Source organism: Pteropus alecto, unplaced genomic scaffold (genome assembly GCF_000325575.1).
Source record: "Pteropus alecto unplaced genomic scaffold, ASM32557v1 scaffold338, whole genome shotgun sequence".
Classification (NCBI taxonomy): domain Eukaryota; kingdom Metazoa; phylum Chordata; class Mammalia; order Chiroptera; family Pteropodidae; genus Pteropus; species Pteropus alecto.
The window spans coordinates 2,111,492-2,138,892 of record NW_006441995.1 but is presented as its reverse complement, the minus strand read 5'-3'; the positions used below and the strand labels follow the sequence as shown (position 1 = coordinate 2,138,892).

The 27,401-nt window shown below is 32.1% G+C and overlaps 1 protein-coding gene across 6 annotated transcripts in view; it reads left to right on the top strand.

The window, feature by feature from the left end:
* The window catches only part of RICTOR (RPTOR independent companion of MTOR complex 2), a 100,499-nt gene that overhangs the window by 7,643 nt on the left and 65,455 nt on the right, over positions 1 to 27,401 (top strand). For 5 of the 6 annotated variants that reach the window (XM_015595322.2, XM_006919501.2, XM_006919503.3 and 2 more), the window contains exon 3: positions 26,735 to 26,832. In XM_015595322.2, the coding sequence (XP_015450808.1) occupies positions 26,735 to 26,832 (98 nt within the window). Of the gene's footprint in view, positions 1 to 3,399; positions 3,475 to 26,734; positions 26,833 to 27,401 lie in introns of those variants that run through there. The other variant, XM_015595323.2, reaches the window with a different exon arrangement.

Sequence of the window (27,401 nt, the reverse complement as noted above, 5' to 3'; positions counted from 1 at the left end):
ATTTTAAATCCTAAGCAATACTACGAAATAGTGGAAATAAACAGGCTGAAATATTTATTAGGTAATCCACATATGAATAATTGAGAGTTGACTGTGCTTTTTGGATCATCCATCGTTTTGTATTATCTGTGCTTTTTTTTTTTTTTTTTTTGTTAGTGTGGCCCAGTTAAAGATGAATAGCTACTTTTAAAATTATATCTCTATGATTAATGTACTTATAAAATTATATAGATACCAAAATAAATTGAAAGTAATTATATAAAACTAGCTAAATAAAACATTCATATGTCCAAAGTCAGAGGGGCTGAAAGAGAATCTAAACCTAAATACATTCTAAAAATTTTTCTTACAAAGTCATATAGCCAAACAGATTGCATAAATTGAACGATGTGCATGATAATGATGACTTTTACATAAAATACAGTAAAATTGAGGATGTACTGAAGTATCAGACGTATCCTGTTTAAGGAGTCAATTGAGTGTAGTAAGAAATTTAGAAAAGAGTTTTAACCTTAATTACCAAGATTTTAAAGAATCTGGCTCCTTCCATTATTTTACCATTTTTTACCCTCAGTGTATTTAAGAATTTGGATTTGTAGTGGTTTGTTACTGCCAGTTAGCATATTTTTAATGACTGTATTATATAATCAGGTTAGTAAATGTTATTATAAATCAGGAAGACAATTCTTGGCTTTGAAGAGTTTATATTATAGTTGGGATATACTTTTATCAGGGCATAGTATAAGACTAGTATTTGAAGCACCTGCCCATTATCTTTATAAAGGAATCAAAAGCTGGAGGAATTCAGAAAAAAATGGGAGCTATGTAAGGAATGACCTAGAGGGAAGACCTCATAGAAGTGTTGACACCTGTCAGAACTTTGCATAAAAAGGTTGCATTTGACTGATTGGAACTCTGAACAATGTTATAAAAAATCGTTAATTTCGTGAACTAACATATTCCTGGCATATTATTCAGTATTTGAAGAAAATGTTGAGAAAAAGTTGGTGCTGAGATCTTTATATAAACCTCCTAACTACTGATTATTGATTGTTTCAAACTAGGGTTCTTCTGACCTTTGAAAGCAGTCTGGACTTGACTGAGAGATTTCAGGCATGTTGCGAAGTAATTGTATGCTTGTGATTATGAGTACATAAATGCTTGGCTGCACTCCAAACCCAAGCATATTTTTTTCTTCCATCATTTTGTAGTATATGTGTCTCCCCTCCCCTTCATTAATACTGCATGTTCAAAGGGTTCTGTTAAATTCGTTGTCAAAGTTACTTCTAGGTGTGTGCAGTTTGGAAATAGGAACTATAAATGGGATGGGTAGTGTTTTTGTTACTTTTACTCTAAAATGACCATTTTTTTTTATCTCAAAAACATGTGACCTGACAGTGATATAGAATATTTGAAATTAAGATTACTCTGAAAAACATGGAATGTTTCATTGCCAAATCTAGATACCCTACCCAGGCCTCTAGTTTAAGTAAAGGATAAACAGTGTTTGGGAAAATTATTGCTGTATTAAAGCAGCAAAATGAGAGTTGAATTGCTGCTTGAAGGGATTTTGGTAATCTTGTTCACACTCCAGTGTAATTTCATGTGTTTCTTATAATGAATAAAGAATGAAGAGACAGAAATTGTAAACAAAGAAGATTGCCAAGTAATTTACTTTTAGCAATGAAGAAGGAACAGGCTGATGAAAGCATATAACTGTTTTTAGATGTGTGCACATGTATATTTTTATTGGTAGTTTCATACTTGAGAAATCACATCTTAAAATAATACTGCTAATTATTTCCATGCTTAATGTTCACCCCTTATATACTAAAACTTTTAATTGCCCTGTTTTTTTCCTACTCATAATTCTGTATAATACACTCCCTAACCTTCACCACACTACCATTACCATGGGTCCTCCCCCACAAGGGAAAAAAAAAGAGAGAAACTGAGAGGAATAGAGTTGCAGAAAGAGTGAGAAGACTCCAGTGGTTGGAGGTAGGTGAGCTGTGAACTCTAACATTTAGCTATATGGCAATTTGTGTGTGTGTAACCAGGTAGCAAGTGGAATATTGTGGAGTGTTTTATTTAACACGTGTTATAAATAAGTTTTTAACTGTATCTTTCACATATGATATTAGCATAAAATCATGATAATGGGATATTTGAATACAAATAGCTATTTCCTACTTAGTTTAGAATGACTTGTGGTTTTATTAGATTGTAAGTTCTAGTGTTATTTTTGAATGGCATAACTTGGTACAAAGCAAATTTAATGAGTTAAATTTTAGATCAGAGTAGTCTTAAAATGAGTTAAATTTTAGATCAGAGTAGTCTTAAAATGTTTAAATTACTTTATATATTTTAATAAGAACCTTATAATAGGCCTTTTCTCCTTTGTTAGGGGAGAATTTAGTGTTTTGTGTGTTCATATTTCAACATTGTTTTGAATACATAAATATATATTATTGTTTTACCTAGCAAAATGGAAGATATCTTAAAATATGTTATTTTTCAAAAGGAAATAAAAAGGAAATGATTAACACATTTGGATATACTGTTGCAGTTGCCTCTTGTGTTATTTTTCCTTCTAATAGTTATTTTGTTTTATTTAAAAAGTTTAGACTTTGAGTCCTAGGACAGATTTTTCACTTACATCAATAATTGTTTATGTATTATGAAAGTACCACAGAGAAAAAGTGTAATTATTTTTAAAATAAGTTATTACATTGCCATTAAATATTAACCTGGGGTACTCTAATATGAGTGGATTTGGGAGCGATAACACGTGTATATAAATTTTATTTCTATGTTTAAGAATATTTGGAAGCTCTTTTAGACATTATTTTATTAGCACTCTCATTCAAAACAAGAATTGTCTCTGTAATATCTGACAGATGTCCAGCAAAACTTTCACTAATAGGTAGCTTATTCAAAGCAATTTGTTCTGTTGTTGAGCTGCTATGTTTATTAATAAAATTTTCATATCAAATTAACCAAAAATTTGATAAAAGAATACTTTTTCAGTAATGGGTCCTAGTTCTTTCGTTTGAAACAATTCTTTTTATTCTTTCATTTTATGTTTATTTACAAATAAAAATAGTAGGTGTAATCAGATTGTAGACTGCCATATGCTATTAGAGAGAGACTTTTAACCCTTTTCCTCTCCTTTTATAAGCCAGTCACCAAGTATTTATTGAGTACCACTAGTGTCCAGTATTGTTCTGGTTGCTAGATGTTTAAGACAAGGTCTTTGATTACAAAAAAAAAAAATAGCAACATGAGCAGCTACCAATGTTTTCAACCTTATTATTTGTTGGGGACTGTGTTACAAACATTACTTAAATTGCCTAATTTATTCTTACATACCTAGGAAATATGTATTAATATCTCTATATAACTGATGAAGAAAGTGGGATCCAGAGACTGCCTAACTAGCCCAAGGTCATATTGGCAGTAAGAGAGAGAGAGGTAGGATTCAGATTCCATTTGTTTTTGATTCTAAAACCCATGCACTCAACCCTTTACAATCTTTCTAAAAACAAATACAATAGAAGATAAATCATATTCCTGGAATAACTAGTAACTATATGAGTATTGTATGTATTGTAGGACTGTTTATTGATTTGGAGCCCCCAGGAAGCAAGTTATTGGCTGACTTTTGGATAAAATTATTTCTAGAACTATTACATATTTCTCTCTTAAGAACCTACCAACTATATTTTTATTCTTTCTCTTTGCCTAGGGTCATTATTACGATATTGATTATTGTGTCTATTACTTCCCTGTGTAACATGGGACTGCTTTTTATTATCTTAACCTGTCGTTTCATTACTCTCAGCTCTCAGTTTACATTGCAGTTATTGTTCCATTATTTAGCAGTGTTTTAATTCTTTGATTTTTACTTGTATTGTGCTATAAAATGAAAACTATATAACCAGACTTCTTAATATGTATAGAAAATAAAGGTAAATGTGTTTTATTATAAGGAATTAAGGTGACCTTACTGTCAATAATATAAATGACCTGTAGTGAATAAACTTGGTGATGAGACACATACTTTGAATTTTATTGCCATCTTTTGGAATGCTTGGTTTTTCAACCTGGTTATTTTCCAGATAGGTAATTGTCTCATAGCATAATAGTTCAAGATAGATGAAGTATAATTTCATAAGAGTTGGTATATATGTATACAATATGGATAGTAGGATTATATAAAATAAATAAGGTACAAAATGTGACTAATATGGACAATGTAACATCTAAAAACATGTTAATTGCATGATACAGAGACAGTTTAACATTGGAGCTAAGAGCATGGGTTTTGGAGCCGTGCTGACCTGGATTTGAATCTTAACCTTGCCTCTTAGAAGTTTTTGACTTTGGACAAATTGCCTTTTCTGAAAATGTTTTCTCATCTCTATTGGAGATAACGCTTATTTGAGGAGTGAATGAAATATTCATGAAATACTTATTATAGTTTTGGCATATAGATAAAAATAAATAGATGATGCTAGGTGTTTATGTGGTCACTTAACACAAAGGAAATGAGAGAAAAGAGATAAATGTGAGCTGAAAAAATAAAATGGGGCGTTGTTCCAACTTTGATTAGGATGCGATTAAATTAAGAGGAATAGGGCATGAATAAAGTCATGAAACATTTTACAGAGAGGAATAATAAGGATATAGAATTTTAATATTTATATGGATTTGCAGGATAGGGGTAAGTTATTGAGGGCCTTGAAAACTGTGGAGACCTTCTTTCCACATGTTAAAGTATGTTATTTAAACCCATTTGCCATTTAGAAAAAAGTGCAACTCACTGGCAGCATTAATTTAAATTTACATAAACACACTTTGAGGCTGAAGCAAATCTAATTGGTTTTTCAATGTAAAAATAAAATATAAAAACTGTTCTTGGAGTTATTTCTTGTCCCTAATTCTAATGTAACAGAAATGTATACATAAATCAGATTCATCAAATGAATCTTCGGCTACCTGTTTGAGAATGATGTTAACATCACGGCATAGGAATGCTACATTTTCCAGGACTTAACATTTTCACTGATTGGGAAATGCTATATTTTGTAAATGGAAATGCCACCGCTAAAAACAGAATGTTATAAATAGAATGATGTATTTGTTTCCAAAGATTATCAATATGCTAGAGCAGTGAGAAAATAATGACAGTGAGATATGTCGTGGCAAACTTTGGAGGTAAAGTTAGGACTGTAATCTGGGAATTATCATGGTGTAAAAAAAATGCTACAGCCGCAAGCGCCGCTGGCGAGTATTTTCGGGGCAGATGGGAAATAGGTTAAAAAATTGTTTTTGAAAGAAAACATAGATCCAAAAAATGTTTGCTATTAGTGTACAGTTCTATGAATTTTCGCAAATTGAACACATGAATAATTAGAACCCAGATCAAGAATCAGAATATTGTAAAACCCTAGAAGCTCCCATTCTCTCCCCTTCCAGGGACTATTTCCCCTACCAAAGACTCTGACTTCTAACACGATAGATTAATTTTGCCTGTTTTTGAACTTTATATTATGTAGTCATACAGTATATACTCTTTTGGACCTGATTTATATGTCCAGTATTATGTCATTTTACCATTTTGTATATAGAGCTCAAGTTATTTTAATCCAATTCTGCTTATGTGTGTCAGATATGTCATGATATGTATCTTCCCTTTTAGAAAGGCAGTAGATTTGTATGAATGGATAGTTTGGAATAATTAACACTACTTTCAACTTTCTTTAAAATTTTAAATAATTTTATGAATATCTCTGTTTTTTCCTCTTCAGCCTGACCTTTTAATTTAATAGGTTTTAGCCAATTATCATATCTAAATTGGTGAATTCTTTTCTTTAATTTTTTTCTTAATTATTGTTTAATTATAAGGAAGCATTGATAATCAGATCTATATAAAGAGTTCAAAGCTACAGGTTAGAAAGAAAGTTGGAAAAATTAGAAGTTCAATTCAATAAAAGTCTTTGTTAATTGGTAGAATGATTGCCAAAATTGTTTTAATATTCCTACAGGGAAAAAGAGAGAATGATAAACATTACTTGATCCCTCACTTCAATAATATGCTCATGTGGAAAATATCAATGTGTTAATATGTTAGAATTACCATATGTAGTTTTAAGTGTACATCAGAGTTGAAAAGTTGTTATAGAACAAAGTAAGGATGCTTTTCCTTGAAAGAACATACATGTTTAAATGTCTTGTGTAATTCTTTTTTTTTAAGAGCGCAATAATAGGACATGCTATAGAAATGTACTACATTTTTCTTTTGCTGTACATGATAATGTTTTATGTTCCTTGACTTAAAATAAATTTTAACTGTTAAAGTTTTTTTTTTAACTTAACACTTCATTGAATTTTAGTTTATTTCTCCTGAGAGTTGGTGATACTTTGATAGAAAATGATTTTGTCTACCATCTCTTGGTGCTTGTCCCCAAGAAATTAGAACTGTGCATTGCATAGGAAATTGGTTAAATACTTGAAAGCAACTTGGCAACATGTGCTTAGCATAGATTAGTAAAGAACATATTACTTATTTCAGTATGCAAAAGAAAGAGTAAATGTGAAGGTGAAACAAAAATATTCAACTATACTGAAGGTGAAATTTCTGTTGAAATGTATTTTCTAAATGTTAATTGAAAAAATATTATTCACTTCATTTTAAATATTCAAAATGTTGTAAATTTTTATGCATTTTACTCTTTGGAATTATGGAAAATAATGAGGATGGAATTCTCTGAAGGTAAGAGCATTTAATAACCTTGGAAGATCCTTGCTGATTCTGAGTCTAGACTATTTCACTGGGCAAATTTAAACTGAGTATGGATTATTAGTTACCAAAAGAATATTTGTTTTTAGTGGTGAATTTTGAGTGATTGTTTGATTTTATTAATTAGGAATGAAAAATGCAGTAAATCTATATTTTTAATCATATTTTTCAAGATTATATTACTATTGCTCTTGTATATATCAGCACATCATTTTTTTTTCCAACTGTTTTACATGATTTTTCCTAGAATAGAGCTGAACTAGTATTGTAAAGTGTTGGCTATCTAACATAATCAGAATTTGGTCTGAAGTGATATTTTGATTATTAAAACATTACAAAATGTGCAGCGTTTATCAAATGAATTGTTTTAGTAGATAGTCTAGAAATTTTATATACTTTGAAGTAGATGTTGTTTCTTTCTAAGTGGTCCTCTTGGAAGGGCATGTACTTGTTTTATTGGTGATGTCACTGTTCAAAACATTTTTAAAATTCTGCTTCTGAAGAGTGGTAAAGCTTATAGTCCTTTAAATTGCTGCTTGGTTTGTCCTTTGGGGATGAATTGTTTGGGAAATGATCAAATACAAATTGGGCTCAGATATAATGGAAATTCATTAGTTCATTGATATCTTCCTTCATTAATTTGAAAAAAAAATTAGTTGAGCACCTGCTATATTCTTATCACTGTTAAATACTAGAATGTGTGTGACAAGATAATTTTTCTAAAAAATATACTACTGCTATTTATGTGATGATGACTGCCATTATAATCTAGTCGTTGGCTACCTCTGACAACTATTCTTATTTCCTTTAATCCTCTTGTTCACTATATGTGGCAGAACAGCCTCCTAAGCAAATAATATCTTGGAGATCGTGGTATGTTTGCAAAGGGAAGTCATTAGAAGATTCGTTCCTACTTATATTCTCTTTTCTGGGCCTTTGTACATTTGTTGCATTCTGTCTGGATTGTCCTTGTCCCAGGATTTGTAAGCTTGCCTCCCTCACTTCATTTAATGAACTCTTTCTGTATAAAGTAGCCCCCATCTCTATTACTTTTCATTCTATTGTTTTTTTCTTCCATAGTGTTTGTCACTATTGCTATTACAATATTACTTATGGTCTCCCTAGAATGTAAGTTTTATGAGGACAGTTTGTTTCATTTACCATTGTATCCTCAGTGCCCAGAACAGCACCAGCAGCACATTGTATCATGCTTGATAAATATTTATTGGTCAAATAAATGACTATCAAATGAGGTTTTCAGACCAATTTTTTTCCCTGCTTATGCAACATCTTAATTATGTAGGTGTGTATATCAGACTTTTCTGTTTAAATTTACTAATTATTTTATTCTAAAAAATATTTCTATATTTCTCATCTGGGTTAAGAGCAGTACTTTAATGGGGTCAAATCAGATACCTAGGAGACATCCTAGCCTCATTCCTTGTTCTTATTCTACACATCAGATCTACAACTCACATGGTAATGACTTTATCTCTGAAATGCCAGTAAAATCTGTTTTTTTCTGTTTCTGTTTCCATGCCTTTTTCAGGCCCTCAATTCCTTTCCTAGATAATTCCATCAGCTTCTTAACTATTCTTTCTGTTTTAGTTCTGCCCTTTCCTAATCTACTCTCTTCATTGTAGCCAGCAATAGGTTTTCCACAAAAATTTCCCAGCAGCACTGAGCATCTTCCTTCTTTGGACTTCTATAGTATATCATATGTTACCTTTCTTATAATATCGCTGTAATTTGTTCACAGTTGACAAATATTTATCGACCTTTACTATATACCTGGGTACTATTCTTTTGCTGATGATTCAGTGGTAAAAATATTAAGTCTCTGTCTTTGAGGAGTTTATATTCTTGTGGGAAGAATGCAGACAATAAACATGAATACAGAATTAATACAGTATTAATAAATTGTATAAATAATATAAAATTGAGCATCTGAAAGAGTTGACTGGTGATTGGGGGCATTGTCAAAATTTCTTTGAGATGGCGATGTTTAGTTGATACAGGACTAACTAGGAGGCACCAAGTGAAGATGTAGGGGGAGAGTCATCCAAGTAGAAGCAATATATAGTGCAGAGGCCCAGAGATAGGAAAGAACCAATGTGACTAGTGCTCGATGAGGGAGAGGGAGAGAAGAACATGAGGCTAGAGAGGTAGGCAAATAATAACTTGGAGATCATGGTATGTTTGCTAAGGGAAGTCATTAGAAGATTTTAAGCAGGAGAATGACATCTGATTAAAAAGATCGCTCTGGCTGCTCTGTGGGGAATGGACTGTGGCCGCTGGAGCAGGTTCTGCATGGCACATGTCACTAAATCAGTGTTAAATGAGTAAGTGAATGAATTAATCCTTTCACTTAATATTGTTTGAATCACATGAGACTTAAGTATTGTCTTCAAGAGGAGAAAGCAGCAAAACCTTCATTGTAGAAATGATGGTTGTTTAAAATGTCATTTCTTTGTAAGCTTTGTGTGTCTAACCCTAATTACTTTACTATTTTGAGTTACCAAATAATGCCTGAATTATCATTATTTAATGACAGTTCTTTATCACTGTGAGTAGAAATGCTGTATTCATTTATTCATTCAGTTAATTATTGAGTGTCTACCATAGGCAGAGTATTCTGCTAAGTTTTCTGAAATTTTAAGATTGCGGTTAAAAGATAAATCAGACCTTGCCCTTACTTCAGTTGTATGTTGTTCAAAAATGTAGACTAGATGAATAATTAAGCTTGACTGTCAAAGCAAGAGGCCGAAAAAGAGCTTATTAACCTTATATAACCTCTGTAAACTATGATTCTGTTCATTTCACTTTCCTGGTGCTGCTACTAGATGCTTTCATTTATATGTTGAATCTATCATTGGACGTATAGAGAAATAGAGAAAATATTAGAATGGTTGAAGCTAATGTTAACTTTTTTCTTTTAATGTTTTAAAATTTTTATTCTAGTATTAGCTGTGATAAATAAGCAGAATAGCTTATTGGCAGATTTAGGGGGAGGATCTCATATCACAATTTTTGTTTACATATTTTTAATTATCGTTTGTACCTCTCCATTTTTTTTTTTTTTTTTAATTAGTGAATGAAGTCCCTGCAACCTGTTCTCTGTTAGTATCTGGATTTTCAGCTCGTTATTCAAGCTGCAGCCTTTACTTTTCACTTAATTTTGCTTTTTAATTCTGTGGATAAATATTTATTTAATAAATATTTTTTATGTGCGAGGTAAAGTCCTGGATCCTGAATATTTTTAAAAGAAATTTTAACATAAGCACATTTGTGTCTTTGGTAAAAGTAAAATCATGCATCAGGGTTGGCAGAGGAATGTGTGTGCTAGAGGTCACTCAGGGATCATGACACTATTTCCCTTGAGCAGCACTTACGCTTCGTAATCCTCAGTGTAGTATTACCAGCAGCACGAGAGTTGACACTAGAGCTGAAACCCATTTTGCCATAAGAAATATAATTGTATGATGTCTGGGTTTTGGTTTGTTAAGGGATCTTTTATACTTTTAGCAAAAAGAGGAAGAGGACTTAACTATTTATTATATAGTATTGTTTTTTTACCTTTGTCATTTACCAGAGAAAGTATTGGTTAGGTGTACCAGAGGCATTATAATAGCCTGAAATACATAAGAGAAAGATTTTGAATTTTGAAAAATTTTGACTAGTGATCTGCCTTTAAAAAATAATTGGTGGATTAAAGTATTTGAGTGTAATTTTAACACTCAGTTGAACACTCTTATGTGTTGTTAAGTTTAATTGCTAGAAGTAGCATGCACGTGATTCTTAATTGATACTGTTTTTCTAGGTTTTATTTGATATTTATCCCTTGACCTGAACGTTTTTAGTAATCACTAAAGAAGGGCTTCATGGGTTATAAAATACTGTAGTCGAAGAATACTGAAGTCATACCATTCCTTACTGGTATGGAACCTTAGAGCTAAAGCTGAGTAAGCACTTAGAGTTTAGAGTTGGCAGAAACTTTAGAGATCACTTAATGTAGTGAGGCTTTAAAAAAAAAAAAAGAGATAGCCCTCTGTATATTATAGGGTAGATCAGCTGTTAATGTACTTTGAGGAAATGTGACAATATTAAAAAAGTTGCTTGAGATAAACTAGTCAGAACACTTCCCTCCCCTCCCCCCATTGGTTTTATTGTATGTGTGCACACACATGCACACATAAAATAAGAATTACAAATTATGTGAAACAACATTGTTTCCGACCTTATCGGTAATTTATATAGGTATGGATTAACTACAGTTTACTTTTGTAATACTATGAAATTAAAAAGAATACATATCAATTTGCTTTTTAAAATTAGCATATCATTCCTTTTTTGAAAATATATGTTCCTAATTATTACTGTCAAATGAAAACTGAGTTTGTAATAGGGAAGATCTAGATTCACATTCTTGTTCCATAATTTGCAGGGAAATATCTGGCTTGCTATTTAATTTTATGAGCCTAAATTTTCTTATTTGTGTGTAGGGATATAATGTGCATCTTGCAAAGTTGTTGTGTTAAATGAGAAAATTTGTTCTGAGACATTAGCATAGTGTCTGTCATAAGTACTCAGCATAAGTACTTAGATAAAAATCCAGGGTGCATATAAATAAAATAATTATTAATAAAAATATTAGTTATTCTTTTGATCATGGATATTTGGATTATTTGTAGTTTCTTGCTATTATAGACAGTGATTTTTACATAGTCTTATACATAAATCTTTGTACTTATACTTAAATTTTTCTAGGTTATATAAGTTGGTATAGAATTACTGCTTATATGATTTTATCTATATACACATATATCTCATAGCAATGTTTAAGAGTTGCTCTTGATTCATACTTTCGTCAGCAGTTGAGATTATTGGATTTACATTAAAAAATTTTTATTAGGAAATATTCAAACATGTACATAAGTATAGAAAAAAGTATAAGGAACCCTTATATATTCCTCACCCCACTTCAACCATTATAAACATATGGGGCAGTCTTATTTCATCTGTATATTTTTCTCCTCCTCTCCTCATGGATAATTTTAGAGCATATCCCAGGCTACATTATTTCATTTGTGAATATACATTAATATCTATCTCTAAGGACTTTTGAAATATATAACTGCAATGCCATTAACACAACTAGATAAAGTAACAATCAATTCTTAATATTAACTAATCAGTTAGTATTAAAGTACGAGGTTCACATACTTTTGATTTTTTAATATGTTAAAAAAGAGTAAACTGTTCCTCAAATTGGTTTTCTTTCTGGATAATCAGTCTGTTCTGTCTTATTAACAATTTATTTTTGTTTCGGTCTTAAACATTTTGAGTAAAGTGAGTTTAGATGGTTATTTGTCCTATTTTGTGGTTCATTGGGCATTCTGTTTCTAAGGTTTCATGTTTTTGAACAATTCTGAAAATTTTTCAGTATTTTACTTTCTGAATTTCTCCTGCAACTTCTCTTATCTTCTTTAGGAATTTCTATTAAATGCATGTTAGACTGTCTCATCATCCTTATTTTTTTATCGTTTTTATGTATTTCATCTCCTTTACTCTTGGATGCCACCTTATGTAAAATATCTTCCGATGTATCTTTGAGTTCATTGATTCTCCCTTCAGTTATGTTTATTCTTTATTCACTCCATTGAGTTTTTTATTTAAATCATGATTTAAAAAAATTTTTTTTCAATTATAGTTGGCATACAATATTGTATGCATTTCAAGTGTACCACATAGTGATTTGACGTTTATATAACTTAAGAAGTGATCACCCTGATAAATCTAGTACCCATCTGATACCACAGATAGTTATTACAATATTATTGACTATATTCCTTAAACCATACTTTACATCCCCATGACTATTTTGTAACTACCAATTTGTACTTCTTAATATCCTCCCCTCTTTAACCCACCTCCGATAACCCCCCCGCCCCCCAGCTGGCAACTCTCAAAATGTTCTCTGTATCTATGAGTTTGTTTCATTTCAAGATGCTCGTAAGATATTTTTTAAATAACGTTCTCTTGAATCTTATATTTTAAATCATTTCTTTATACCAAAGGTTTGCAAGTTATAGCTTCTAAATCTTGCAAATGTGGCTAACAAATGCTGTATTTGTAAATAGTTATTGGGACAGTGTCACGTTCATTTAAGTATTATCTATGGCTGTTCTGGTGCTACAACTGCTAAGTAATTGCAACAGAGATTGTATGGCCTTCAAAGCCTAAAATATTTACAGTCTGACCCTTTATGTATCAAGTTTGTCAACCCCCCTGCATTAGATAAGTAAAACATAATTATTTCATTGTATGTATATGATAATTCTAACATTTAAAGTCTTTAGTTTTTTTGTTTATTGTTTCTGTTTATAATGGCTTATTTTCATGTTTTCTGTTTTTGTGATTTTTGCTTGTGTACTTAAATTTGTTAGATTACCCAGGCTAAGGATGGCTTACTTGGTTGGGTGAGTAGGTTGAATGAGTGGGGTTTTTGGTGGAATTTGCTTCTGCTTGCTTCCTGGGAGTATGGTAGACCAGGGGCTACTTTAAATTCAAATGCTCACATTTTGGGCCTTGCAAATGAGTATATTTAGGTTCCAAAGCCGTGTGAGGTGCTTCAGAGTCTCAGGGAAGTCTCTTTTTATTTGTTTTGTTTTTGTTTTCAATTTTACCCAGAGCTACTTTTCTTTGCTATGTTCCTCTGTTGGATGAGTGTTTCATTTACAGTTTTTCCTAGGGTTTAGTCTTTCCTAAGGTCTAACTTTATGTGTGATGAATTCTTTGTCTTGCACTGGCCCAAGAATTAGCCATCCCACAGTCCTCAAGTCCTGCACTTAAGCTCTAGAGTAGTTCTCAAACTTTTATGTGGTATTGGAGGTCCTCAAGACCATCCCCAAGTTTTATAATTTGCTAGGAAGACTTATGGCAAAAGGATACAAAGGAAAATCAGCAAAGAGAAAATGTATGTGGGGTGAATCTGGGGGAAACCAGGCACAAACTTCTAGGGTCTTCTCCCACTGATGTAACACAAGACACACTTCATTCTCCCCAGCAATGAATTGTGACAGCATATGAAATATTGTCCATCAGAAGTTCATTAGAGACTTAGCCCCCAGGGTTTTTATTGAGGACCTTATAAGTAAAGTAGGCAGCCTCTGCCTGGCAGGTAATAAAATTGCAGACTCACAGAAAGAAGGCATGTGTTCAACATAAACCATATTGTTTGTATAAGTAGTTTAGGCCCAGTGAGGCACTCTTATCAGGGTGGTGGGAACCCTCCCCAAATTTGTTTTTAGATGCCAGCCAGAGGCCACCAACCTTGTAAGCAGACCTTTTTAAGGAAAAGCAGTTAGGCCTGCTAGGTTAACTTTTTTCTGCATAAATGTACAAATGAAGCACTTGAAAATCTTGTTTTAATGAAGAGTCAAAGTCATTAGGTATAAGAGGGCACAAGATTCTGCATTTTCGATATGCTCTCTTGTGGTACCCATGTTGATAGTTCACAGATACATTTAGGTAGCCCAGTGGTTGCTCTGAAGGCTAGAAGTCCTTTTTTCCATAAGTATTTCTGTCATAAACAAGTTTTTATTTCGAATTGGTAGAAAAAAAATTGGGGAGGGGGTAATTTTCTGTGCTGAGAATAAGTTTTTTATCAAGTGATGATGTGGTTTATTTCTTATTAAACTTGATCCAACTCTAATGAGATAGAAATTTATGCTTAAATATTGTCACATATTTTGTATTATTGGGAGAATGGAAAAAGCGACAGTTTCAATAACACTTGTAGAAAGGAGTACAGGGTCTGGAATGTTGGTAATATTAATTGTACAGGCCCTCAATCTCTTATGCACCACTTTGAAAACCCCAGAACCTTGAAAATGAAAGCTATTTCCATGAATAACCTGACCTAACAAAATCTAACCTGACCTAAACTCATTAGGCAGCAAAATCTAACCAGAATTTGTATTATCTTAATGTGTCTACTCACATGTTTCACTTAAAAAATATTACTGTATGTGAATATGCAGTGCTTCCCCTAACTCTGGGGATTTTTAATCTGTGATATATTTTAAAATAAAACTTTTAACTTCCTAAACCTATCTAACCCCAAGATTTCAGATAAAGGTCTTATGATAGAAATATAGAAAATAACAACTGTGTCTCCAAAGTACTGTTAGAATGCATAAATAAATATAATAATATTAGTAACCAATGAATCATATTCAAACCTGTTTATGCAAGATATAACCAAAGAAATGCATTATATTCGTTTTAAATAGTTCAAATCATAAAGGTTAAATTTAAAGAGCATTTGTAAATTTACTTTTAGATTTTGGTTATTGGTGTTAATGCAATTTTTTATGCATGCTCAAGTGAAATGTACTGAAGAATAACAAATAGTAAATTTGTAATTAGAGGACCTGTTTACATTTGTATTGAACAAATTAGTTGTGTATTATGGTATTTTTGCCTGATTAAGATCATCACTGACCAAGGCTCATGAAAAAGCTTAATATATCAGGTGTTTCTATTCAGGTGTGAAACTCCAAATTAGCCAGTATGTTTTTGTTTTGATAATATTAGGTGAGTTGTGTCTTCTTTGCTGTATATAAATGATTTTACATAGCCATAAAAACAGAATGTTAAACATGGAGATATTTGCAAAGCACTAATTCAGAACTTAGTGTATAAAACAGGAACTACCGTGATAAAGTCTATATAAGAGGTACTTAAGATAGATATACTAAGATGTCTCAGCAATATTTGGTGACTACCCAGATGTAATTTCCTAGATCAGACAGTATTACTCTTGCTTGAGGAAGGAAATTTTGGAAAGTTTTCTTTTTAAGGATAAGTTATTTTGATTACAACACATACTGAATTTGAGGAAGACAGACCACCAAACATAGAATGAGATGTGTTGCTTTAGTTGAAGATAAAGTATAGAATTGGAACTTTGAAGCACCGTTTACTTAAAGATTAAAATTGAATATGTTAGAGTTATGGAGAGAGTGAAAAGAAAAATCCAAGGGCAAAGAATAGAACTTTAGGTAATGCTAAAGGATATGAAACAGGAGGAGGGAATGCAAACCTTTAAGGGAGACAAGAACAGTGAGAAACGAAGAGGATCAAGGTAGTGTAATTATAGAAACCAAAGTAGAGAAGGTAGATTTGCTTAGGATTGGATAGTACTGTAATGGAAAAGTCAAGGAGTTTGAAAAGCTCCGGGCAAATTGTAAACTTGAGAGGAATCACGTTAGTGGAATGGTAGCCTGGACACCTGATCAGTGGTTTAGGAGATGATGAAGTAAGAATTAATTAACTTGAATCTCAGACTGGAAAAAGAAAGGAATGACGTCACTTCAAAAATGGGAAACCTGAGCAGAGCTTTTTTTTAAGACAGGAAAAAGCTAGCGAAAGAGACTGAAATCAATGAGAAATATTGAATAATTAATGATGGAAGTATTGGAATGAGATGATAAGATGTGGAATCAAGAATACAAATGGAAAGATTAGGAAAAAACATTTTCAGACTTCTAACTCATGCTCAAGTTGAGTGTCTTAAAAACCAGAGTGTATTTGTACTCTCTGCTCCTTTATTAGTTTCTAAGAGGGGAGCTTTTAATTACATTTGTAGAAGCCACCTGTCAGACAAGTGATCTGAACTATAAATAGTCATGTTTCATAGAGAAAAACAGGAACAGAGTAGCCATACAAGCAAAATGTACAACTAACTTTTAAATAATTCTAATAGGCTGGGTGTGTATTACAATTGTCTCAGCCTTTAGGCACAGCAGCTGTTCTATTCTTTTACAAGGTTCATTTATGGTGAATTGTTTCAGAGACAAACAGAATTTTTCTCTTATAATGAAAGGTTCCTAATTAAGGGATTGTGGAAACCTAATGATTTTACAAATATATTTGTAAATGTAATAGATTAAGACAGAAACTTTAGCAGAACATCCAGTGATTGTAATCTGTACATAGTAATTGCTTTTAGTTATTTTTACTATCTCAGAAAATGTTCTAGTTGCAGACTGTTTTCCATGTTGTTTTTCTGCAGAAAAATAACATTAAAATAAATGTCATGACAAAGATTTCTTTGAATGACAGCCACTTCTGTAGCCTGGTGAATGGCCTTTGTGTATTCTTTGTATAAACTTGTGTATACTTTGTACTTGCATAAAAGTAAGAGCTTTGTGAATTTGGTTCTGTTCTTTACCACAGTCATCTCATAACAAGTGTTATATAAGTCCAAGCATTCCACTGATCTCTAATTTTATTGCGAAAGGAAGAAAGAGATGAACTCTAAGAAAGCATTGTATACTTTTTTTAAATCAAGCATCTCTTTTTCATTTTCTGCCTCAAACATCTAAGCCATCTTTACAAATTCACAAAGTACTTACCATGTATAATAGATATGGATGGAATGATTAGGTGATTATTAGGTTAAGTAAATAGTTAGGCTTTAGTTCTTTATTTGACTAGTGAAGCTTGGCAGTGGGATTTCTAGCACTGCCATGGATGTAAATATAATGCTTGGAAAGGGGGTAGGTTGTGGAGAAGGACCAGAAAGGTGATTTTTTGAAAGTAGGTAGCAGGCTTAGATTTCTACTATTTTCCTTTTTGTATTCCTTAGGCACTGTCATTTAAGAAATTTTATATTTGACAAATTTGAATGGGTCAAAGCAATTACATTGTTAATTATAGTAAATAAGTTTGTTCATATTCAGAAAGTGAGATGTTTTGGTTAGATTTTGGGGAAATAATTTTATTTTATTTTTTGTTCCTCAGAGTTTGAAAAACAGATACATTTTAAAGTAGCATGATCATTTTTATTAGTTCCTCTTTTACAAAGATCTGTACTATGCTATTATAATTAATTACGAGGTAGTATTTTGTTGTAAATGCTTACATTTTAATAGTCAGAGTTCTTACCTGGGGACTTCTTTTGTTATAAATGCCACATTGTGAAAAGTCAGGTAGCAAATTTCTGTTTACTATAAAAGGAGAATAAATATAGTCTGTAATATCTGATAATATAACAAAAATGTTTTTTATTTTTAACTTTATTGAATTATACGAGAGAGGTAAATATATTACATGCACTGCTCAGAGAATTTCCACAGTTTGACACACTTGTGAAACCAGCACCTAAGTCAAGAAATTGGTATGAAGTTTTTATCTATTTCTCAATAGTCTATTCATTTATTCAGCAATTATTTTTTGAGTGGTTACTGTGTGTCAACCATTGTTCTAGGTATTAGAATGATATCACGGTGAACTAAAACAGACTTACAGTGTGGAGAGATAAACGTCAAATAATCATACAAATAAATGTATAATTACAAACTGGTATGTACACTGAACGTACACTCTCATATGAAAAGCAGTATGATGAGGTACACTGTAGGGTGTTGTATAGTGGAGAATAAGAGTAGACTCGAGTCAGATTGTTTAGATTCAAATCTTGTTGCCACTTCTGGTATTAGCATGACTTTAGGCAAGTGAACTAATGTTGTCTCTAAGACTCATTTTTTTACATGGGGATGATGATAATAATAGTACCTACCTTATATAATTGGTGTGGAGATTAAAAGAGATTATATAAAAATATTAACACAATATTAAAGGTTTTCTATATTAGTAATTATTTTTATCAGTGCGTGTTGTTTCATATTGTAACATTCTTATTTAAAAATGATATGAAAGCATATTTTATGGAGTAGATTCTTGTCTTCTACAGTTCAGATCAAATAATCCAAAGGGATATCACAATCTAGTTACATAACATGTTGGTGATCTTAATAGCATGTTTCAAATTTCATTGTGCATAAGATTCACTGGGGTGCCTCCTATAAATGCAGATTACTGTGAGTCACTTTCTAGGCATACTTGATTCTGGAATCAGTAATTTCTTATAATAATTCATGTATATCTTAGGAACACAGATTTGAAAACCACAGTCTGTTTTTGATGCAGGCCAAATAGCTCATTATTTTGTCTTATCATTTTAACATATAACATTGTAAGGTGTTTTTTGTTATTGTTTGGTTTTAGTACATATGCTTACTATAAATGGTAAAAAATTTCCCCTAAATCTACATTTGCTCTAGGACTCCCTATTAGTCAGTAGTATCATACATCGGTTTCCCCAATTGAGAAACCCAAATTCATCCTTGATTCCTACCACCTTCCCTCCTATTTCTAATCCATTATTGATGAAGTTAATAAATAAGTTGGTAAACGCTATTTAAACTTGCCTTTCTCCTTTCCTGTAGTCTATTCTCCAAAGTTGTCTTTCCAAAACACAGAGCTGGTCATGCCATCCACTTTCATAAATATCTAAGAATTTAGTAATTACCCATGGCCCAAAGATACCTAAGTTTTTTAGTATATCTTAAAAGGCCATTGGAATGCAGCTCTGCTTCTCTTTATCCCTTGTCATGTTTTCTGGGAGTATAGAATTTCTTGCTGTTCCTAAGTTCCTTGAGAAAAATGCTGTATTTTTCCATGTTTATATACTCTTCTTTCTCATCTTATGAGCCTAAAAGACATATTGCTTATGGTCAAGGATCAGTTCCCATTTTAACAACTGTTTCACTCTCTAGCTCAGTCTTTCTTTCAACCAGTGTTTATTGAGTACCTACCATGTGCCTGGCATTGTGCCAGAGACCAGGGATGCATATGTAAACAAGACAGACAGGTTTCCTGTCCTCACTTGTCTTACAGTCTAGTGAAGTCTCTATCAAGCACCCTTCTTTCATTTTGTTTTCATAGTATTTATTACCTACCTCTTTATTATATTACTATTAAATGTTTATGTGCCTCTCTTTTCTCATTTAATTTTAATCTCCAGGGCTGAGACCTTATATTAATTTCTTCACCTAGCAGTTGGCCCAGTATATGGCAAATACTGAGCACTAAAATGTACAATTGAATAAAACTTAGAAATTTAAATACAGAGCTACTCCCAGGATGAATCAAAACTATTCTTTATAGAATACATTTCTATTTTTAATGATATAAGTAATAAAAATACTGATTACAATCCAGAGGGGAAACCTGTGTGCCCACTATATTGTTTCTACTCTGTAATAGTGACTTTGTTATAATTTTTTTCTTTAGGAACTTTGGGAGGAATATTCTATCATTTAAAGTTTAATTTTAAGCCATTAAATTCAGTTGTATTTATAATTCAAATTAATGATTTGAAATAAAGATTATACTTCTATTTATTAAGATTATATAGTCATACAACTGTTAATAGGAATTCTATTCAAATGAATCACTAACTTTCTGGCTGACTTTATTTTGAATGTTCTGTACCTAGGTCAGTCTTGGTCTATAGTTATATCTTATAATAACATAATCATAATAAACCAATTGAAGACATGGTTTTTGTTCATAGAATTTTAAAACAAATCAGTGAACTGATAGATGTCACTTGTTTAATTTATCCAATTAAATATATGTCCTTTCAACAAGGGTTCCCCCCATTAGAACATAAACCTTTTCCCCTTTAAATCATTCAAAATGAGCAATCCTTTGGAATTAAAAAAAGGAGGACATATTTTTGTATAAATAGAAAGAGGAAAGTATAAAATAAGGTAACCTGAATTTTGGATTCAGAATTGATGTGGAGGAAAAGAGATCTGAACCCTTGGGCCATTGGGAGACAGTCTTAAAATGGTGCAGATCAGCACAACTTGCTTTACCTCTTCCATTATCATTGTAAGAGTAGAGCACTAGAACAAGAACCCAACAAAACTGTTCTCTTTCAGTCTCTGGTAAAAAGAGATAACATCTAGTTTTAAGAAAATCTTAGAAATAGTAGTTGAAATTTAAGTATCAGTATTTATGGTGATTGTATCATTTTTAATACAACCTGGCATATGTTGAGGAGTAAAAAGAGGTGGTGTAATAATTACACTGACACATTAGTATAAATTGGAATCCAGGCAGATCAGATATGGACTGTTATACTGCTGCAATAGTGGTATGAAGAATGTGTCATGGGAACATGAAGGAGCTTATAAGTTAGGAAAAACCTTTACATTCCTGAGCCAGAATTCTAATGAATGAGAAGGATTTCCTCCAAGTTGGGTAGAGAAATGAGGCATGCCAGGCTGAGGACTCTCGTGCCATCTTGCTGCTGTGTAACACTGCCTCTATTTAAATCATTCCTTCTCAAGAGGTGCGTCATGTTCATTAGTCCTATGAAAACATTAGTTTTTATTATAAACTTAATGTTTAAGAAAATTATAATGAATTGATTTATTTACAGTAGTAATTGATCGATAGGTTTTCCTTGCCCATCTCTATTACAGTATTTATATTTAAAATATACCAATGAAAGTTGTTATCTGCTACAGTTGCTTGAGAGGAAACATGATTATTTTCAGTATGTGACAGAAGATAATAATTGTTCTAAATTCTAGATTGTTACACCAGAACAAATGGGTAAAAATATTAAAAAGGGCAGATTTTGGCATCAGTATAAGAAAAAATATTCTACTGCTCTATCCAGAGACGGAGTAGGTTCTCCTGGGAAGTCCTGAGTTCCTCTGCATTAGAGGTAAAACAAAGGCCTTTTCCCCAGGGCGTGGTCGTTGAGATACCTTTCTCTACCATATTATGTAGCTCTTTGATGTTAGTAATTGTTAGAATTTCAGGAAATGTTAGATAGTTTGAAGCAGTGCTTCCTCAACTATCTAGGGTGAGAAGATGTAATTCCAGTGTCTTTACTGATAGAGAAGATAGATTTGATGCTGGCTTTTGCAGAAGTAATACCAACTAGAGTAATTTCCATATATTTTTGATCATTTATGTCTGCTTACAATAATCATAGATAATATTAAGGACATAAGTATATACAAGTTTTTGTGGTCATGTTTAATTTTAATATATTAAATTCTTATGTGCCCAGCTTTTGTAGTTTGTTGCTGAGGTAACATTTGTTCATATATATTTGCAGTAAGTCACAAAAAATATTGTTCAACTCTGCTCTTATTCCTAATTACTTTTTGATATTTCAAGAAGGCAGATAAGATGATAAAAGTTTCTACTTTAAAGATGAGCAAATCTCGGATCATAAAAGTAATGCACTAAAATATATAACAAAAATTCATTAATTTAGACACACTAATATATGAGTTAAACATTTGCTTCAGCTAACCACATAACTTTCACTTGATCCATAGCAGTTGTTTTTACTAAACAAATAATTTTTAATTATGGTTGCTACTATTTATTGTCAGGCACTATTGCTAAGTTGCACCTCACATCTTGTAACAGTGCTTTAAAAGGTAAGTGGTTATTGTTTTCATGATAGATAGGAGAAAATGGATTCCCATGAGGTTAAATGACTTATCCAAGGTTACATAGTTTGTAGGTGAGTAAGCTACATTTGAATCCAGTTCTTTTTTTTATTCCACAGTTGTTCTTTCCATTACTCCCAAATAGCTGTATGCCAGTAGTTTTTGGACATTTATTTACTACATGTACTTGAACCTGAATTTGTATAAAAGTCAATTTTGTGTTGTATATTTATCAACAGGTAAAGATGTTAATACAGGTTTTTTTGCAGCATGTTTCAAAGCAGTCTATATTGAAAACACTTTGAAATAAACGTATGTTTACTCACACACCTATACATATATGTGAGTTCGTGTATACACACATGCACATACACAGAGAATTAAGCTGGAGGGGGAATTAATATATATATATATGTATATGTATGTTTGTAGATATATACATATAGATAGATAAAAGCTCTATTATAGTTTTCCTAGTGGTTTTCTGTGTGTATGTGTATGTAGATCTGTATATGTTTTTATAATATTAAATTGCTTAATATTTAAAGTTGACTTCAGTTATTTCATTATGTCCAGAGAGATGCATCAGAAACAAGCACAGGACTTACAAGTTACACAATAAGAGGAAAAGAGCCACTATAATTCTAGTAGTTCTTTTGTGTTTTGCTTCCTTGCAATTGAATGGTTGGCCATCATAGCCAGCTAGTTACAATTTATTTTTCTTTTTCCCTTATGCAGCTGTGGGTTTCCTAAACTTCAAGGCTACAGAGAATATCCTAATAGATTATCTCATTTTTGCTTTATACTGTTCACATAGCACTATAATCAATAGACAGTTTTGGGAAACTAAATTTGAAACATTAGTGAGAGTATAGAGAGAAATAGAGAGAGGTAAACCTCTTAAATAGAGAGAGGTAAACCTCTTAAATTTCTTTTTGTTTCTTTCCCATCTCCCCCCACCCCAATAAAAATCACATTGATTTCAGCTTGCTTACTACTCTTCTTAGTGTGTAAGTTCTGACTAGTATAGGAAGTTGGCAGAGTAAAACTCCTGAGCCAAGCTCATTTTATTGAAGCATAGCCACATTCATTCATTTATGTATTTTCTATCACTGCTTTCTTGGTACTACAGCAGAGTTGAGTATTTGAAACAAAGACCTTATGGCCTGCAAAATCTAAAATAATTACTATATGGATCTTTCCAGAAAAAAAAAAAAATGCAGACTCCTGATCTAGCAGGTGAGGAAGAAACCAGGGATTTCTCATTTTTTTACAATAACATCGTAGCACGTAAGCATTATATAGTATTTCATGTCTCTGTTTCTGAGAGGAAACATGTTCTATTTTTCAGCAAATAGATCATGAAGAAACTTTGAAATTATTCCCTAGTTGGGAGTTCCTGGTAATTAATTATATAAAAAAAGGGGTGATGGGGGAAAGGAAGGAGAAAGGCTGGTTCATTTTGATTTGGATTGACTAACACCTGTATTACAGTGTGGTAGGTTTATTTTTGTGTCATTATTCATTAGGCAGATGTTTGGCCCAATACTAGTTTCTTACCACCTGTCAGTTTTCAAAGAGTGTCCATTTTTTTTTATTGTTATTGATTAGCATATTTCTTCCACTTGTATGTAAGGTCCATTAAAGACCTTATTCTTTGCTCATTGATGTATTCTTAGTACCTAAAGTACTGAGCATAATAGGTATTCAGTTACTACTCATTGACTGAATCAACTCAAATATGAGATTTTGTTTTGAATATGATTGTATAACATGTTTGTGTAAGATGATTGTAACATTGTGGCTTTTAAAAAATGTTTGCAACAAGTTTGTACCTAGAAAATATGCAATAATTAGAAACCTGCAAGCCTTTGTTAAGTATATATCTTTTCAGACTCCTCATCTTAACTGTTAGTCCTATCAGATCGTTACCTAGAAGTGTGTCGTTATTTTAGTGAAATTTTTTGTTCATGCCTGACAATCTAATTATAAATTGATGTAAAATGGTTAGGTTGTATATTTTCCTTTAGGTGAGTTTCACACTTGCTCCTTTCGATCCTTAACTCTGACTTTGCAAACTGCAGTACATTCTAAATTATGTTAAGGATGTTTGTAAAGTTTTTATGAAGTTCTCAAATACAGTTAAATCGTTTTAACATCATTGGATTATTTACAATTTTTCTTCCTCAGTCTTTCCAAACAGATACCACTTATTATAACAAAAAGATATTACTAAATACAGTGACTTGTCCATGGTCTCTTGCAACTCTTTTTAATGAGATCTGATCCCACTCAGTGGTGAACTGTTTTTATTCCACTTTTAAGATAATCTCGAAGGGTCACTAATTATAAAGACATATTCTAAAGCCACTTAGATCCAATTTCATTGGAGTTAAAAAACATTTTTCAAAATTTGTAGATGTTCTAAGATCAAATGAATGATCTCAGTATGTTGCAATTTCAGAGTGATTGGAAATAGCTGGCATATGTAGTGTGCTTAGTGGTTTAACCCTAACCAATTTGTGGTTGTCATGCCTAACATAACAGTGGAGCAAGGTAGGTAGATGCAAGCTAAATGTAAAATGGGACAAAGCTAACAGTTTCATTTGCTGAGGAAAACACTAATTCAAAACAAATCTTTCCTTGATTTTGTGTTAACAGATAAACATCTCAAAGGAAGTCATAATGGCCCTTTAAAATATCTGCAGTGTGATACAGGATTTTGTTTTTTGTTTTTAGATTGTGCTTTTCTTTAAAACAAATAGGATGCCGAATATATTGATAGAAAAATAGCTTATTAGCAGCCTGAGGAAATTTGATGCTATTCCAGGGATTGGCATACTGCTGAAGATGGGACCATATTTGGTTGTGGACGATTTTTGTAGGGCAAGTGAGCTGAGAATGGTTTTTATACATTTTTATATCATTTTTCCTTTAAGTATTTTAAAGATGTTGTTCCTCTGTAGTTTTCATTTGCCTTGTTTCTCACAAGAAACTTGCTGTCATCCTTTTCTTTGCTTTTTTCTATGCAGTTTATCTATTTGCATGTAAGATTTTCTTTACCAGTGGTTTTGAGCAATTTGATTTGATTATGATGTGACTTTGTCTAGTTTTCTTCATGTTTCTTGTACTTGGGGTTGGTTGGCCTTCTTGGAATTATTGGCTTATTTTCATCAAATCTGGAAAATTTTCATCTGTTTTTTCCTCAAATAATTTTCAATCCCTCATTTTTTTCCTTTGAGGAAAGAGTTACACATATTGTAATTGTTACACATGTTGTAATTGTTAGGCTGCTTCAGGTCCCATAGTTCACTGATACTCTTTTAACTTATTTTTTCTCTTTGTGTTATATTTTGGATAGTTTTCTATTGCTTTGTCTTCAAGTTCACAATTCTTACTTTCTCTAAAGGCTATTATGCTCTTATTCCCAGCCAGTATATTTTCATCTGAAATATTGTAGTTTTCATATCCAGAAATTCAGTTGAGTGCTTTTTACACCTTTCATGCCTCTCCTTAAGATTTCGAACATAACAGTTAGAAGAACTGTTTTAATGCCCTTTTCTTCCAATTCTGCTTTTTCTTCTAATTCTAACATTTGTATCTGTTCTGGGTCATTTTCAATTGATTGATCTTTCTGCTCATTATGGGTCATATTTTCCTGCTTCTTTATATGAATGCCTGATGATTTTTGATTGTACGCTAAACATTGCTAGTTTTACCTCCTTACATGCTTCATATTTTTTCTTTTATAAATCTTCTTGAGCTTTGGTCTGAGACACAGCTTAGTTAATTTGGAAACAGTTGAATTCTTTCAAGTCTTACTTTGAAGATTTGTTAGGTGGGGTCAAAAAAATGTTTAGTCTTAATCTGATTTTTCCCACTACTAAGCCAAAACTTTTCATGCAGCTACCTGTTCTGTATGAATACAGGGTACTCTTTCCTTTAATTCATACACACATACACCAGTCATTGCTATACTGACTACCTGAAGGGATCCCTTTGCAGATCTTCAGAGTTCTCTCTGTAATGTTCTCTTTTCTAATACTTCTTGGTCTCATTGGACTGTGAGCTCTGTCTCCTCAACTCGTAGTTTTCCTAGGTTTCTTCTCTCAGCACCAAGGCCTGAAAATGCTCTTAAGACAGTAAACCAGGACAGTTGTAGAGCACACTTGCTTGTTTAACGCCTCTCAGGGATCATTGTTCTTTACTTCCTGATGTCCAGTGTCTTGAGAACTATAGTTTCATATACTTTGTCTAGTTTTTTGTTTGTTCATATAGGATAGTATTTTTGGTGCCCGTTTCTACATTGTAGCTAGAAGTGAAATTTGAGTTGTTGAAATTTAAGATTTAGTGGTCGAATAATTCCAGGTGATGACACAGAGTTGGTCCATAGGTATGAATAGAGTATAAATGTAAAGGTCATTGAATGAATCATCCATGTGGACTTTGAGTCATTTAAGTAGATGGATTTGAGATCGAGATTAAACTTTAAGCCAAGAACCAAAATTATGAGGTGTTAATACTGCACGTTTTGTGTGTTTGGTTAGGAAGATACTCTTTAAATTATGTTGAATTATCTTGTCTTTTCTTCTAGAACCTTCTGATAACTTAAGGGAGATTCTCCAAAATGTGGCCAAATTGCAAGGGGTATCAAATATGAGAAAGCTAGGCCATTTGAATAACTTTACTAAGGTAAGTAACTTCAATATTTATTAATATTATCTAAAATTCTTTATTCCTTATTATACTTATTAGGTGACTTATTAGGTGCTTCTTAACCATCATTAATAAGAAATTCTTGAGGAGTCACTCAGTGTTAGTGTTTTCCTATAATGCTTCTCATGGATTTCGTCACGTGTTTTTAAATTTAAAAGTATTCGAATAATGGGAGTATTCTATGCTTGTAGAAAATTTGATAGATTCAGGAAAGAATAAAGAAAAAAATCACTGAGAAGTCCATAATCCAGTTTTTACTGTTAGTCACATAATAATGTATTTTGCTTACCTTTTTATATGTATTTTTAGGTGATAATATATGATAAATGTTTGTGTATATGTATGAGTATATGTTGCATTTCATAGGTATAACCATAATTCCTACAGAAATATTAGAACTTCTCTTTCTCCTTGATACTCTATTACTAGTATCTGGATCTCGGTTAGAACCCAAGATAAAAGTGGGGGCCTTCATCCTAAGTAAATACTGACTTGCTCTCTATTAGCAGCGAAGAATTCCTGAATTTGATGGATTGGTATGTTTT